We start from the raw sequence: 18,225 nt of genomic DNA on the forward strand, positions 1-18,225 counted from the left end.
ATATCGCGATTTTGAAAGAAAAATGTCAGAAGAATCCTAGATACACAATAGAAGACATATTTGTTTTTTTATAATAGTTCAATATTAAATACAGTTTTGTAGTGCATCTAATTTATTTGCATGTCATGTCACCACACAATGTCCTGTTTCATAGTTCTTTACGGATTTGGTCTATTCTGGGTTTCAGTTCTGCAGCTGATGTAGAATCTTTGGAAGTATCAGTAACATTTTCAAGTAACAGTAACTGTAAACTACTTACGTTATGAAATTAGTAATTGTGACTCAGTTATTTTTCCACCTAAATAGTAAGTTGTACAATTACTTTACTGCATGGAAAGAAATATTATCTTGAACCAAATGTTCTCCTCAAAGAATGGGTAAATTGACGATTATTAAAGCCGGCCCCCGTGGCAGAGTGGTTAGCACATTGCGCTACGACGCCAGGGGTCCTGGGTTCGAATCCTGGCCTGGGCATGGATGTTCGTGAGTGTCCATTCATCAATTTCATCATATCCACTCATCTCCATCATCGTAAACTAGCCAAAAGTGGCACAGAAAGCGAAGTAAAATAAAGCAAATCAATCAATTGATGATTATTAAAATCTCGAGACCATGAGGACAATTTTGTATTTTTTTCGTCAAGAGCCAGGATGTATCCCAAGTTTATTTGTATTAGAACACTTACCATATAAGACTACATACATAATCTCCAACAATCCTCATGGACACAGTAATTTTATAGTTCAACAAAAAATTCTAAAAAATATTTGGTTTGTTCAACAAAATGAAATGAAATGTTAATCGTCATTGCTTTGTAACAGAAGTTTACTGTAAATTTTATTGCCTCAATGTTTGTACATGAAATGTAAGAAATGAGTTATAATTTCATGAAACTTAATGCTTAGCATTTAGTGGTCATCGGTGGTGAAAAGGACATCGCGCTTGCAACTCATGATCCGAACAACGTCTTACGAGATGAAACATATCTAGAGTAAAGTAACTGTAATAATACTATGTCAAGTACTTTCTAAAGAACCGTAATAACAGTAATTATATGCGAATTACTTTCTCAAGTGATTCACTCGGAGTTACTTTTAAAGAGAAACTATTCAAACACTGCTGAATGCTGATATATCATCGAGTTCAGCAACATATTGTATGAATTGCGAAGGAAGTTGAGCCTCTACCTTGGCAAAGTGGTAACGTAATCGCCTTGTAATACAGGAGTAACAGGTTCGATAGACGGTGAGTGTACAGTGATCGTCAAATAAAAATTGGACAACTAGATCCTGAAAGTCTCCCTTCTCTGCAATGCATCTTGTGTGTTGTCTAAATCTACAGCGACTGTATATAGTGGCTTGGATCCCACTTTAAACTGTAGGTCCAGTCCCAATTAGCCTTTCTGTGTATAAAGAAGATTAAGAAAACTTATTTCGAGGGAAGATACAGTACAGTAATAAATACCATTAGAATAGAAGTTCAATAGCTTAGAAAATAATTGTTTACAGAGACTACTAAAACTAGATTTTCGGGATATATAAAATCATATTTACGTTGTTGTTTCAATGCATATTTATTATTTTTCTTTATCATACCCTGCAAAACATTATTGCATTCTCTGAGAGCAGTGTTGGCGATTGGGTTCCAAAACTGGGAGGGGACAGGGACACTTTAATTTCCATTGGTAGATGAGGTTTTGTATAATATTGGGGTAAAAGTGGAGGCCATCTGCCCCTCCCCCAAATTGCTGCCACTGTTTGAGAGATATGCTTTTTGCAAATCATCATCATATTCAGGAAGAAATTTATTTCCTTAGGATTTTTGAAAATACCTCTAAAAATTTAAACTTGCAAGAATATCAATGAATGCGTACCAATGCTTGACAGACAAGGCAAGTAAGTCACACCCCTGGCACTGTTTTTTTTTTTTCTCCTGTTTCCCCTAATTTACAATTGATGACCACTTGCTATCAGATATTATTAAGGCTTGAAACATAATTCATCACCATTCAATCAAGTGTCTACGCTAGCAAGCAAAAATGTATGTACTCTTCCACGTAAAGTTCAAACAGTCCACTTTGTTGATTTACAGTATATTCTGTAGAAGCTTATAGACCAACTGCCATGGTACGCAACTGCCATTGTAGGTCAAACCTATTGTCCTTTTGTACAAATTTCAATAGTGCTCTTTACTATTGGTAGAAGATACTTCGATTAGTTTCTCAAATGCTCATCTACAAAAGGAACAAATAAAAATAGTTTTAACATCGTATATGAGACTATGAACTTACAAAACATGTTTAAAAAATATTGATATTACATTGTTACAACCTTAGACAAGTTGAGTTAATAATGGAACTTACAGATGTTGAGTAAATGGATTTGAAAATAATGGATCCAATTGGCACTATAATGCTTAACGATATCGTCCTGTTATTAAAGGGCAGTTTGGTTCACGATATGAGCTCACTTCAATGATCTAACTTTATAATGAATTTTAAATGTGATGAGCCTAAAACAGAAATTGGCAAAATAATTGTTAGAAATATTTTCATAGTAGAGTGATGATTGCAATGCTATATGGAGTGAGGTTCCTCCAGGTTCGAATCCTGGTTTCATGTATGTATTTAATCATTATCTTTGTTCCAATCATCCATTTTATCAAATCATTATTCATCATCATTGTTCCAAGGAGCAGAAGTTGGAGGTAAACTAACAGAAATACATTATGAAATGGAAATTCAGTTCCTACTATATTTTTATTTGAATTATTATAGTAAACCAGCCAAGAAGCAAAAAAACTTAAAAAAAACTTTTATCTTCATGGAATGTTAATAATAGGCATCCATGCAAAATCAATCAGTCATAGGTCTGAGAGAAAAACTAGTCAAGCTTCAAACTCACTGGTATTCGAAGTAAACTATTTAGTACAAACAGCTACTGAAATCCAATCTGATATTGAACCAAATATACGTAGCATAATCAGGACAAATTATGATTTCTATGAAGCTCTGTGTCATCCACAATTAAATTATTGCCCTTGTACTTGCAAGTATTTGAACATTTATCTATACCGGTACTCATTTGGAAATTCTCAGTAAACATACAGACTTGTGTTCGATAGACGGTAAGATTTTAGTCTCATAACTGTTAGGGTGTACTTTTACACTTTAAATATATACAGCATCAAGTTATTGGACGAAATGCACTCTCATTATGAGCCGTCCTAAATTATAAAAGTACAAGAAAACAGAAGAGCTTCATACAGTTTACAAACCGGTTTTCTGACATGTTTCTGTAAAGGAAGATAACAGAACTGTGTCCGAAACTTGCAACATTCAGGGATCTCACATTAGATCTATTCGAATCAAACCTAACTTAGCCTGACCTACTTAATACATATGAATATTTGCGAGCTGCTTCAAAAATAAAAAGAGAAAAACTCTTGTATAAAATAAGTCAGCAAGTACTCGTTTCAACCATGTACAAGAGCAAAGTAAAAAACATTTAAACAAACTACTGATTTGTAATAAACATTCCGATGTTGTACATGTGAATAGCATGAGTTTCGTAGGTTTGGAAATTAACTTACAGGAATGAAAATAGAGCAATATGCAATATTGATTTAATGATATCAGATATAATCTATATTAAGCTATGTATATTTTATGCTGTAGCAATGATCTCAAAACGGTAGTTATTAGGATTATGCCTAACGTAAAATATAACATTCTATTCTGATTTTACATTTACAAAGAATTAACAACTTCGTTTGGAAGTTAAAAAAGTCATGCAGTGTCAAGCGATATTCTCACCGATATTACATCAGAAGATATTTCTTCAACATGTAAATAAATTATACATTTTGCCTATATTTCAAACATTTTGTCTTTGATGGATAATATTAAGCAACAAGCAATTAAATATTAAGACTTACCTTCGAGCTTGTTCAGATTTTTAACATCCTCCGTGGAATATTTGCTCCCTTGTTCTCGTATCTGTACGGAATTCGATATCCTCTGGGAGCTTAGTTTGATTTTCACTCTTTCAAGAACTTGCATTGATCATATCGTTAGACAACATGGAATGAAATATTGGCAACAGTGTATGCTAAATCTGCACCACGGAGTATATTGCGACGAAACGCTACTTCAAAAGTTTTAATGATAAGCACTACTCTCTGAAGGTACGAAATGTTTTAATTTTTTCACAAAATATTTAAGATGTTTGCGGGAAGAACATGTGATCTTTGTTTCAACACAAAATCTTCCAAACTAGTCATAAAAGAAAGAAAATGCACCGGTATTAACAAAACTACCACTTGAGCACCATCTGTACGCAGCAGTTTGAACATGACGGAGACCTTATATTTTCTGTTATTTATTTAAATCCCTTCAATCGTAACAAAATTATAAGGTTCACATGTTCTAGGGAATAAAACAATCTTTTATATCGGAAAATTTCTTCCTTACCGAATCTATATTAGTTGTTCGGTTACCCTTAGAAAGTTGGGTCTATGCTTTAGCATGGCTTTAGAACCCCCTTAAGAAATCAAATCACAGGTGGCACTTTTTCAACTGACGGAATAGTGTATTCATGCAGCCATTTTAAAAAGTTCTCTCACAATAACCAATAGCTCACTAGTGAAAATATGAACACTGGGTCTCCAATGGACCAGTTGATGTTATTGCGCAGGTGTGATACAATCACTGTTGCCAGCCATTTTTAATAAATAATGAGCCTTTTTTTTTTTTAACCTTTAGTACGCCGCGTGATCTGACGAAAGTAAGCCCAGTGTCGCGGAGGCTTTGAGCGTGAAATTTGAATTCGTATACATAATGAAGAAAAATTGTAATAACTCTGGCACTATGGGACCTATCTACTTCGGATAACTTTTGTTTTGCAGGTAATACATCGGTGCATGCAACTATGTAAAATTTGGATGCCCCAACCGTGGGGGGGGGTGGTTACGAGCGAGGCCAAATCACCCGAATTTCAATGAAAAAACATAAAAATGTGGAGTTTGCCCCCTCTTCTCCAGCTACTTTGGGGAGAAAACCGGAACTTTTGCTTTTTTTTTTTAAAGAATGGACCTTTCGCAACAGAATGAAACTTGATTCATGTTCGTGGGTGCAATACAATTTGAATAATAAGGCAAAACGTAAAACTCTAGCGAATTTTAGCCAATTTGTATATTATTCATAAAATTGTTATAACTGACACTATGGTACCAATCTACTTTTGTTTTGCAGGCAAAACATTGGTGTATGCAACCATGTAAAATTTGGATGCCCCAACCATGGTGGGTTACTACATCTCCCGAATTTTAATAAAAAAACATAAAAATGTGGAGTTTGCCCCCTCTTCTCCAGCAAGTTTGGGGAGAAAACCCAAACTTTTGCTTTTTTCGTTCACACTTGCATCTTGTGTAGCTACTGTGGATCTATTTCTTCCCTGTTGAGTCGGCTCTTTGTGGAAATATGTCCGGAAGGAAACGATTGTGCGTTAGGGAAATCGATGAGCTGTTATATGATACGAACTGTTTATGGTGACGCCTTTCCTAACAGAGGCCTTTGCAATCGTTTGTTTTGTCTATACTTCTGGATAGACGCACGCTTTAGACTCATGCTTCTGTCCTCTGGCTATCGTCAAGCTTCATTGCATTTCTAACATAGAGGCGACAGAAAGCTGACACCGCCAAACCTCATCCAATCCCCTCTCTCCTTGACCCCCGCCCTCTGCCACTACTTTCGGCTGGATCACCAGGTCTAAACACAAAGAAGAATGTGTGCCTTATCAGTACTAAATCACAGCGTTGGAAGCTTGGAGGAAAACAGCATTGTAAATACGAAGCATTCATTGTGTCTGTCAAGTTACGAACACGTGTTTGGGTGGGCCCAAACACGTGACATATTCTGAGAAAGGAGGGGGGCGATTTGGAAAACAGGATTGCAAAACATGTTCCCGAACGAACTGTCAGTGTTTCAACCTCAATATACAAATATAAGTGTGGCAAACCCTCGATAATTGTATCTAAAACTGTTTGTTCCATATATGGAACCGTGGCTGACAGGGACATACTTTTTTTTGTTCCACATATGGAACGGCGGGGGACTAAAGGTTAAATACACCTCGTAGCTTTTTTCTGGAAGACAACTCGATATAGTGGACTACCCACATCCTGTAGCAAAAAAGAAAATTTGCATAACTTTAAAACATTACTTAAGGAATCTAGAAGTAACTTATTGTCAAAAAATCTAGTTTTCAGTAGATGTGTACTTATTTTTACAGTTGAGTACAGCTTAACCATGAATGCCCCTGGCAAACTCTTAAACTAAGGTGCACAGTCATTTGTTTTCTCCTCTTGCATTCTCTTCTCTCGTGCCAGTGAGCTCTGTCTTGCCACATCCATTGTACTGGAAGGATGCTTTGCATGCAACTGTAACATGTGATTTATTTATTTGTACATACAGGTATATACAGAGTTGAGCAGACTAAATCTAACTCACTTGTACATTCATCTGAATATGGTTTTTATCTTGTGACACCTCAGGTTCATCTGCGTAGAAATTAGCAACAGTTCTTTTAATTACATACCTACCAATGTCTCATTTGGACAATTTACATTTTTCAAGGGATCTGTATTTACTGTTTACTCTTCCGCTGTTTATTATTCTTCTTGATAAAACTTTCCAATTTTTGCACTCCAAATGTATGCATGCTTTGAGCTTGTTTTACGTGATGTAACTTAGATTCTTTGCTTTGATATTAAAGAAGATACAACAACCACCGTATGTACCAGTTTGACAGGCGGTGTCTGTAAAATTTCTCCACTAAGGTATTCAACATCATTGATATTTCTTGTACCTATAACACAAGCCTTATGCTGACATAAGGCACTGAATAGGTAATATGAAAAAAATTGGATAAGATTACAGAATCAACAACCCATGAAATTGGTGATCTATTATAACAATGTTATTGCCATTTTGCAAAATATTTAGTAAATACTGTGTCACTATCTCCATTGCTAATAGTGAACAAGGAGCATAATAAAATTTGCATACAGCAAAGAAAAGAAGCCGATCCAACTACCACATGCAGGAAATCAGTTGAAATCTATCTCAAGCAGTTGCTATTGTGGCCTCCCCGATGGCGCAGTGGTAGCGTTGTCACCTTGTAATCAAGAGGTACTGAATGTGATCCTTGTGGAGGCACATAGTGGTTTGGATCCCACTTTAAACTGTAGGTCCAGTCCCCATAAAATGGACTTAAAACCCCAACTGAATCAATCAATCAAGCAGTTGTTAATTTTTAATGACCAACTAACCAAACCAAACAACAGAAACAAGCTATATCAAGAGAATAATAAATATTTAACTCCGGCCCTTGCATGCTTTGCAGCTTACTTTATAGAATATTTGTAACTTCATGTCCTTGCTTTGTTGTCAAAAAAATTAACATCATTAACACTAGAAGCGCCAGGATTTTTTACTACCTAGAAGTGCCACCTCCGGTCAAAATTACCGGTATTTAAAATTTGACCATTTCTCAAAATGGATATTGCCAATAATCATCTTATTACTAATAAAACAAAATATTTTGTAAAAAAATACAAAAATATCATGAAACCCAGCGATTTTTATTTTTCCATGAACTAATTACAACAATAAATATTCATTTTCTTCAAGAAAATAAGTTTCCGTCATGAAATTTCACATATTACATTTTTGCATTTCAGTACCTTTTCTACACCAGAAACACATTTTCCACAAACATATTTGTTGCACATTGAACAAATGTCACTTGTTTTGTTTTCATTGCACAATGCCACCTGGCATTGGCGCCTCATTCTGGAAACAAAGCCACTTACATTCCGTGCATGTGATATTGATGTTGACAATATTTTATTGGGCTTTGCATTCAAATGTCCTTCTCTCAGTTCCTCAGCTAATTCTATCAAAAAAGTTATGTCTCGTAACGTTCCTCCCCGTGACTGCCTTGTAAACTATCCATGCATTTATTGCTGCCAGATCTAAGATATTGTAAAACACATGTACCGGCCATCTACTTGATGAAGCACGGACTGAATATTTGTGTGCCATTTGATCAACAACATCAACACCGCATTTAGTTTTGTTGTAATACTTGAATGTTTCTGGGAATTTCTTCTGGCTTTGCAAATCTACTTCTACATCTGAATGCATGGAGCTTAGGAGTAGAAAATGTTTGTTTGTTTTAGCTTGGTATGCACAAAATGCAATGTCCCCCTTTTTTAGCAAACATGTTTCATACACTTGCGTTCTAATGTCCACAATTTCATTAGGAATCTCCTTTCCATTTTTCTTCATAGTGCCAATTAGCCGTGTCTTCTTCTCCTTTAGCTTCTCAGCGAGTTTTAGCGATGTGAAATAATTGTCAGTAGTTACATTTCTACCCGCATTTAGATAAGGTGAAGTAATTCTCAATACATTTTCAGGTACAGTAACATTATCATTCCTTGATTCATCTTTCCCAAGGTATGGAAAGGCATTGCACATGTATTTGGAATGTACGTCCACTAGCATCCAAAATTTTATATAAAATTTGTCTGGTTTGTTTGGTATGTACAGTGTAAATCTACATCTCACTTTCGAAGGAAACAATTGTTCTTCAACTGTCAGATTTTCCCCTGGAGTGTAGCAACTCCTACAATTAGCTATAAATTTGTCCCAAATTTCAGAGCACAGTGCAAATTTATCAGTTTGTAATCGTTCAGATCTGGATGATTTTGAATCGAATCTAAGATATTTCATTATTTCCTCGAATCTTTTTCTTGAAATTGTTTGTTGAAAGATAGGTGGCCCCAAGTAGTTTTCCATAAAAAATCGTAGTCTATAGAACTGCATCCATACGCTCCTCTAGCATATTAAATAGCCAGGAAAGCATCAAGTTCTTGTAATGACAAACGCCAGTTGGGTTGCTGGTTTCGCGCTGCTTCTTCTTCCATACACTTCTGTATGTGTTGAAGCATGGAATCATCTACAAGAAGTCTCCATGCACTGGCAACATTTGAACCAAAATGACTGGCAACGGCGCTTCTAGGTAGAAACACAAATATTTCCATTAGTATTATTATTATTTTTTTTTTTTTGTAAATAACGCATTGCAGTAATAATGTACTGCAAATTTTAGGAAAAGTCACAAAATTTCAATGCACGAAGAAAAGGTTTCTGTACAAAGCAGAAACTGCAGTTTGAAAAACAGTCAAAATGACCGGCTTGGCGCTTCTAGTGTTAAACATTAAGACGTCACCTTCACTGTGTACAGTTTTCTCCTTCGTGATGATAACAAGCACTTGGCACTGAACGAGCTGTAGACAGTGCTGCACAGTTTGGCAACACAGGAACAGGGCAACAAAACAATGCAAGCAGCTGATTGCATCATCCATGCTTCCTCTGTTTGCTTAGAATTGAAATTCGGCAGCAGTGCCACTGGGGCATTCTTATTTTGGTCAAAGGACCTCCCTAATGGCATAGTGGTAAAGTTGTCGCCTTGTAATCAAGGGGTCCCAGGTTCAATACCCAGTTGAGGCACATTGCACAGTGGTTCAGATCCTACTTTAAACTGTAGGTCCAGTCCCGATTAGTTTTTCTGTGCATAAAGTGGACTTAAAACGACAATTCAATATTCAATTATTTTGGTCAAACTGTAAATATTACTTTGAACTGGTAGTGATGCTGAAGCCAATTCCAACAAATACTGATTGGTGCTTCTCATCAACCTTGTTGCATCTTTTCAACAGGTTTGGTGTTGCAATATTACAAATTTTTAAACAAAAACATGTCTGCATTTGTGGCCCCATGTGACTACCTGCACAAGTTTGCATATGGAAGTGATGACTTCCAAATTTGAGGGCCTCTCCAATGGCATAGTAGTAACATAATTGCCTTCTAATCAAGGGGTTCTTGGTTCAATATCTGCTGGAGGATGGTATGGATCCCACTTTAAACTGTAGGTCCAATCCCATTAGACCATCTGTGCATAAAGAGGACTTTAAAAAAACTTCTAAATTTGACCACAAGATAGCACTTTCCCAGTACCGCCAGTCTTAACTTTGTAGAGGCACTTTCCATTTCATAATGTAGGGGTACCTTTCTGTACCATAACTGAAGATGAGAGCCTCAGCTTGTTTTTGAATTAAAATAATTACTTTTTTTTTTTTCAGATTAAATCTTCAACCAGGCCTAGTGGATCGGATATGGAAAAAGTCCAGGCCACACTAAAGCAGTTCGTAAGGGACTGGAGTGAAGAAGGTGCTGAAGAGAGGCAATTGTGTTACCAGCCTATCATACAGGAGATTGAAAAGAACTATCCTACAGATATATGGTGAGTTGCCCTGCTGGAAATTTCTACTGTTTTCAGTAGACAGAATCTATTGTAGTCAACTGTATTCTACTGTGTGTCTTGGAAATTTACTGAAACTCAATGGTTTCCTACTGAACAAGTTCAGTAAGCCTACTGTACATGTACAGTAGAAGAAATACAAGTGAAATATATTCTCTTCAGTAATACATGTAATATTGTATACAGTGTATGTAACTCAACATGTTGGCTGTAAATATAACTTTTCATTCCTCCTGATTTTCAATTTATTTTTATATCTATTTGAAAATCTAAACACAGTAGATGTTTCAAAACACCTATAGAACTACTGAAAACAATACAGTAGAGAAACTAAAAGTGAAAATTACTTCTTCAATATTATATTTAATATATATATGTAGTGTTTTTAGCTTAAAATGGCGGCTGTAAGTATTACATTTCATTCATCCTTATTAACAATTTTTATTTATATCTCTTTGAAAATCTGAAAATGGTAGATGTTTCAAAACACCTATAGATCTACTGAAAACAGTAGACAAAAGTTTCAGCAAGGTCAATGTCATATGTCAGTTTTGTTGTTAATATAATTTTTCAGAACTTGATCAGTATCTATATAACTTCATATTTGCGAGACACAAATTCACCTTAACCAATGCCTGTACCAACCGAATGTGCTTTTACGTCACCTTTGTACTTCTTGGGTTAATTGTGATGAAATAGTGATGGGACATACACAGTGCTACCTCCTTGACTGACCAGATTCATTATTATTATTTAGCATAGTTTTTCTGCCACTTTTGGCTAATTGCAAAGATGAGGATGTGTGATCATATGAAATTGATGAAGGAATCCTGCAAAGAACATCGGAATCCCTGTTACTGTGCTAACCACTCTGTTATGAAGGTCCCCTGCCATGGGTTTGAACCTGGGACCTCTGGCTGTTTGAAATATTATTAAATGAAGTCATCAGTATTGCGTTACATCTGTACAAAGTGTGTCCTTAATGGGAATTTGTTTAATTACAGGAATCAAAAATTAATGCAAATTAAGTTTCAAGTGTGTGTTTTTGCATTTGATGGTACGTAATATTTTTGTAAGCATGACAGCTGCAACCTTAATTTGAAACTTTTATTTTAATTAAATAGAGTTTCTTGTCTAATACATGTATTTTCTGCACCTTAAATTATACATTTATAAAGTGTTAACAATATTGTATCATAGTTTTTGGATACACTGCAAACGGCTAACGACTTGAGGGGTGAGATTTTTGTACCAAGCAGTGGCATGTTGTGACATTTATTCTTGGGGAAGCAATCGCAGAGAAATTAAAACTCAAGGATATTTGAGGTCTTTCTACCTTCAAAACGATCTTTAATAAGAGGCTATTTGAAGGTGAAAAATAGTCTTCCATGGCAGAGTGGTTAGCTGATCTATATCCCAAATGTGTAATCAAGGGTATGTAATATATATTTGTAACTCAATTATGTTTACCTGCATCCCATATATGTAATGTAGTGGATGTAATATACATTTGTAACTCAATTATGCTGATCTACATCCCAAATATGTTATCAAGGGTATGTAATATATATTTGTAACCATAACTGCTATATGCCATGTATGTAATCAAACAGATATGTAATAATATATACTTGTAACTTTAATTATACTGCATCCAAAATAAGTAATCAAGTGGATGTATTTGTACTGAAATCATGCTAATGTTATATGTAACAAATGACGTGCTCTATACTGCTGCAGATAGAAATATCTACAATGTAGTCAACAGAACAAGAATAAATTACAATTACAATTACATAGCATGCTACGATGCCTGGAGTCTCTGGTTCGAATCCCGGTCGGGGCATGGGTTTTCTTTGTGAATGTCCCTTCATCAATTTCATCATATCTCTCATCCTTAGCTTCGTGCTTTAGATGAAGGTGGCAGAAAAGCAACCAAATCAACGAATCAGTGATCTTACCCATTTTGTTGGTCATGTAAACCACCATTCTGTATCATTCAGTTTATGGACTTGAAATTCTATAATGAATGTATTTCTGTTCTGGCACTGTAATGAGATGTACTATAGCTCTTTTCAGTTGTTACGACGTGCGCTCTAGAAGCTGGCAGGGGAAGTGGAGAGCGGGGAAACGACCTATCCAGCGCAACGAGACAGGCCGGTTAGAGAGAAGAGACTGCAGCGTTGCCAGAGTAGCGGGAAAGGGGATTTGAAATCGAAAGAACCATGAAATACAGACGTCCCATTGTTCGCGTATGGCCTGAGAATGCATATTATCCCCTTGTGGTCAGTAGAATACCGATAAGTGTACGATATCAAGTGTATACGTTGTAGGAATTCTTTCCAACTGTACCGAATGGTATCTATAGCATTGTCCATTACAATCACTGCGTCTTTGATGTTCCTTTCGTCAAGCGGATCTAAAAACTGCAAAAACCACTGAAAACTAATTTACATTACTGTAGAAAACCAGTGTGACTGGAACCTACGTGACAAACAATAATGCGCCCACCTTTACCCACGGGCACTTTTAAACCCCATGTACCCTCTTTATTTTGCCAGTTTTTCGTTGGAGCGTAATTCTGATGTATGTACGTTTCATCTAAATGAAATACCTCTATATAGGGCAAAGGTTCCTTATTTTTTAGAAGATCCATTTTTCGCAAAAACGTTACTCTGGCTGTAACTATATCGGCTCTCTCCATCAGAAATCGTCTACCGTCATTGCTCTTTTTGTACTTTAACCCCATATATTTCAGTATCCTCCACAACGACGAAACTCTCCACTGAAAGCTTATTTGTGTATGCAAATCAACGAAAACTTGTTCAGTGTTGGATATTCGCCCTTTATATAATACCCGAGGATAATTCTTCTTGTTATATCTTTATCGCAACCGTCGATTGTCTTTGTGATACTGTTCCTTTTGATTCGTTTGCGCGGTGATTCAAATGACGTGGAACCCGACGCCTCAAGACTGTCTTTGCCTTCCCTAACAATACGCTGCACAGTTCGCGTACTCACTCCAAAAGCTTCCAACACACTCTGTTGCACTTTGAGCACACTTACCAAGGGACCACTGTTTTCTGCTTCCTTTTGATAATATCCATGAACCCTACTGATTATTTTCCTGCCTTGGCTATAAACTACCCTCTTTCCTGTTCGCCATCGTACGATACTTACTGCCAGGGGTGCCGACTTGTCAAAATTATTAGGGGGGGGCTCTGATATCTGAAATAAATTAATCAATGACTCACTCTCTCCCTTTTTTAAGTTTTGGCCTCAGTGTTCTGAATCTCATAAAAGCCCATGAATTCCTCAAAAATATCAAAATTTTTATTCACAGTTCGAATGCAGAATATTGATTGTCAATGGATGGATATGCCACAAGTTTCGTCAACCATAATAGCAAAATATTCTCGACTTTTAATATCTGCTACCAAGGAGCGCAAAACAGATCTTCCTAATATAGTATCAATGATCTCGTTCTGAATGTCATGTAGCCCGAACGTCCCATCCACTACCCTAGTTCATGCACATCGTCTTCTGAAACTCTTTTTTAGTAAAAATTTTAACAATACTCATAATTATGTACTTAGTATATAGTAATAAGTCATGTGTTTTGTTTTCTCTGGTCACAGCCCTCCCTAAGTTGATGGTTTAGCAGTCTCAGTCCCCCAAAGGTGATGGTCTAGTCTAGAACATTTCAAATGTGTATTTAAAGTTAAGTTCATGTGGCACAATTCAGAGTAAACTTGACAAGAGAAGCAAAATAATACATTAGAACTCTTCCCCATCGTTAACATTGGGGGGTCTCTAGCCCCCAAAGCACCATAGAGTCGGCGCCTATGCTTTCTGCGTTAATAAGCACAAAGCTCCCTATGGAACAACGAGAGTACAAATAAACGTCACATCACATGCCACATACACGTTTATCGAAGAAACAATGCAGTTAGGTAATACACGACGCGATAACAATTACTCCCACGTATGTTATTCCTACATCCCGCTCATAACAAATAGGAATCAACACTGGGGCAAAATATCATCAGCAACGCGGTGAATTGGCAACACAGCAACGTGCAGAACGAAGTTAGCGCTGCAGCTTCCTCCCGCAACTGCGTAACTCTCGGCTCCACCGCTAGGTGGTCTGTTCTCTGGTTGGTCAGCGGCACGTTCCCCGCTCCCCACTTCCCCTGCCAGCTTCTAGAGCGGACGACGTAAGAACTGAAAAGAGCTATAACAACCTCAGAGCGACTGGATAGAAACAATAGCCCATGTACTTTGTCATAAATAGTGCATTACATTTAGTAACTTTGTGCTTAGATTTGCATAAATATGAAACATTTTGAGGTGAATCATGTGTGATGGGCCCTGTAATTTATATAGTGCCACCCTAATTTTAAGTTCTCAGATTTAAAATGTTCCCGCATTGCACATTCATTCTTGCACCTTTTCCACTTTTTACGTTTTTTCACCTTGGCCCATTGAAAAATGTAAAATTGAGGTTCCACTCTAAAATCCTGTAGCTTCATAAAGTCACTAAAATCTGAGACTGTCGTAATTTCTCAAACTGCAATGTTCAATGTTAATGTTATGCTCTTAATGATGTTTTGACCCATGCATGTGTGTTATATATTGTTACATTATTCTTATGCTGTGTAAAACACTTTTTGCTAAAAGAGAAGAAAACAAATTATTGTAACTATAGCAACATAAATCAGTAAGTATCAAAAGGGTGATGTAAGTCATAGGATTTTATGTGTGTGTAGTATATTTTCTTGAAATGTAACGTTTAATATTAAATATTGCAACTGGAACTTTGTCAGATAGCACACTGACTATATATCATTCTAGCATGTAAAAGACAATCAAAATATTAAAATATTTGTCGTCTAAACAAATTTGACACGAAAATAGTGAAATTGTGCATTTTACATAATTAATAGAATAACTGCAAAAGTATGAGTTATTAAATTAAAACTGACACGGTATGTTTTATGTTGTCCTCAAAAAGTGGGTGCTGACTTTTGTTCTCTTTCCTTGCAGTGTGCCGCACAACATTAAAGTGCTGGTGCCAGGTGCAGGATTGGGACGATTAGCCTACGAGATAGCCCGGAGGGGATACAGCTGCCAAGGAAATGAGTTCAGTCTGTTCATGCTGTTCGCCTCAAATTTTGTCTTGAACAGGTAAGAGTACTGCATAATTATTTTTAGAGTTTGAAATTTTTAAGAGACACGTTCAACATAGTTTTTCACAAGTGGCATTTTTCTGTCTGTTTCACTTCTTTTTTTTTTTTTACAAATTTATCCTTTCATTATTATGGAGTTAATTTCACACATAAGATTGTAATTCTTGCAAGTGGATTAAACATATTTTATATGTATAGAGTTGAAAATGTAAAAACTGAACTGATTTACACCTATCCCTGTAACCCTGAAAAATTCACCGAAACATGTTCATTAGTGATGTATATTTGTATTTATACACTACGGTTTGCGATAAAAATTCCTCGGGGAAGAAATTGTACTTCATTTGTGTATTTAAAGAAAAGAATATTTTGATGGTGGTAATTTAGAATGTATTGGATTGATTGATTTATTTTATTTTACTTTGCTTTTCTGCCACTTTTGACTAATCACGAACATGAGGATGAATGATGATATGTTGAAATTAATGAAGGGACACCCACAAAGACACCCATGCCCATGCTCAGGCTGGGGGATTCAAACCTGGGATCCCTGGCATTGTAGCATGCTATGCTAACCATTGTGCCTTGGAAGTCGGCTAGAGTGTATTGGAATTTAGCAGTAAGGGCGATTTTAGCTTTTCCTACATTACAACTGATTTTGCATTAGAAGGTAGTAATTTGGCTAGAGATCAAAATTCACTCTTTGCTACAATATCCCTCAGTGTGAAAAACTCCTGCTTATATGATGATGAAGTTTCTCAGGATATCAACCAGGTGATTTCCAGATAGGCTTCTGAGTTTTTGAGAGCTAACGTCACACTCATCTTCAATCCCTGAGTAACATTAGTTCTCGAAAGTTCGGTAGCTTATCCAGAAATCACCTTTTTGATATCCCGAGAAAAACCTCTTCATCATTCACCCCCAAGAAAGCTTTAAGAATTATTCCTGCTAGTATGGTTTTATGCAGTTCCCCAAAACATCTTGATCTGTAATAATTATTCAGTGATAGGCTTTAGATATGCAACCATCTTGCACAAATGCATAATGTAATGAACACTATGGTTTGTTCCAGGTGCAGAGGGGTGAAGCTATACAGGGTCCATCCATGGGTGCATCAGTATGTCAACAATATGCATGCAGAGGACCAGACAAAGTCTGTGTATTTCCCAGACATTGACCCCTCAGTCCTTCCTGCCAGCACTCAGTTCTCCATGGCAGCAGGAGACTTTTTGGAGGCAAGTGATTTTCGTGTGATTTCTTTCTTGTATGACTTTGAAATACTTTTCACAACATATATACGAGGGCTGAGCTGACACTGGCCGCTGGTTTGCCAGAGTTCTGGTGTCTCACAGTCAATAAAAATTTCACGTAACACTTTTTGCCAAGTCTAATATCCTGGAAATAATGCAAAATGCATAATTTTCATTTTTTTTGACAGCAGCATTGTTTTTGTAATATCTTTTGTGAAATTATGAATATTTTAAAGCAAAACTGGTAGATCATGATATGCAGTGGTTCCTTGCATAAGGAATGCATTGCACAATGAACATACTGCTTAACGAACATGCGCACAGGCCAGAAAATATCTCGCAAAATGAACCACAGAGGAATATCATCACAAATTATTAACCCCTCAGCAGGCATACTTCATTATCTTACACGAACAGACACACAGGGTACTGTACTTTATATACAAGCAGCAATCTGGCTATAATTCATGTAAACAACTGTTGTTATAAATACACTAAAAACCTATGAAAGTGTCAGAAGTGGAAATAACGATAAACGAGATACTCTGAGTGCCTACATAATGTAGTGTACATATTTTCTGTAACTGTATTATATGTAGTGTATTTAATATAATTGATAAATTAGTAAATTCCTACATTTTCTTTATAATCCCTGCAATTTTTTATGATGTTTCGTGGTTTTAGACCAGGCTCAGAAATGGATTAAAATTACCGTATTTACTCATGTATAATGCACACTTTTTTTTCAAAATTTTTGCACCCAAAAACTGTGGTGCGTATTATGCACGGAATAATTTGGACAGCCAACTTGAACCCGTACATGGTTTTTTTCCATGATTTTGGGACACTTGCATTGATTTTTCATGTTTACGGAACCCTCTCATGTTATATATTGTTGTAAAGCTTAAATCCTGCAGTTTCTGAATATGGCAACAGTATTCCATTCAAACTAACGACACTAATGTACACTAATGTGAAATGAGGTTGAAATTAGCTCATCACAAAATGAAGGATCGTTCTGATTTTATTGGTTCTTTGGATGAAAAAAAGATAAGGAAAAAGAAAATTAATATTACTGGCCAAATAATATTATATATGGAGTGTTTAAATGCCGTAATGGAAGAAATCTTGTGCTGCTAACTGCTAGTTTGAGGGTCCTCAATGTGCCTTGAGGACAGGTCATGGAAAAGATATTTTGAAGTTTTTGTAGAAAAAGTAAAGAAGGAATTTGCAAAACCATGTATAAAAGTTTGAAGGTCATTTCTCACGATTTTTCACTTTTTAATGTAGTCTTCTGCTACATCAAGAAAAGCAGTGCCATTCTGGCATTATTCAGGCATGCACCTCCCGTCACATTGGATGTGTATGAGCAGTATTTATTGGGCAAGAAATAATAGAAAA

General features: G+C 36.2%; 1 protein-coding gene across 3 annotated transcripts in view; it reads left to right on the forward strand.

Annotated features, from left to right (window-relative positions):
- The window catches only part of LOC146004493 (carnosine N-methyltransferase), a 55,008-nt gene that overhangs the window by 7,112 nt on the left and 29,671 nt on the right, over positions 1–18,225 (forward strand). For all 3 annotated transcript variants that reach the window (XR_014443932.1, XM_083143356.1, XM_083143355.1), the window contains exons 3-5: positions 10,207–10,367; positions 15,432–15,572; positions 16,647–16,809. Coding sequence is in view for 2 of the 3 variants with exons in the window: in XM_083143356.1 (XP_082999482.1) it covers positions 10,207–10,367; positions 15,432–15,572; positions 16,647–16,809 (465 nt within the window). In the remaining variant the exon portion in view is untranslated. The remainder of the gene's footprint in view (positions 1–10,206; positions 10,368–15,431; positions 15,573–16,646; positions 16,810–18,225) is intronic.

This window comes from Lepisma saccharinum, chromosome 21 (genome assembly GCF_977018435.1).
Source record: "Lepisma saccharinum chromosome 21, izLepSacc3.1, whole genome shotgun sequence".
Taxonomy (NCBI): Eukaryota; Metazoa; Arthropoda; class Insecta; order Zygentoma; family Lepismatidae; genus Lepisma; species Lepisma saccharinum.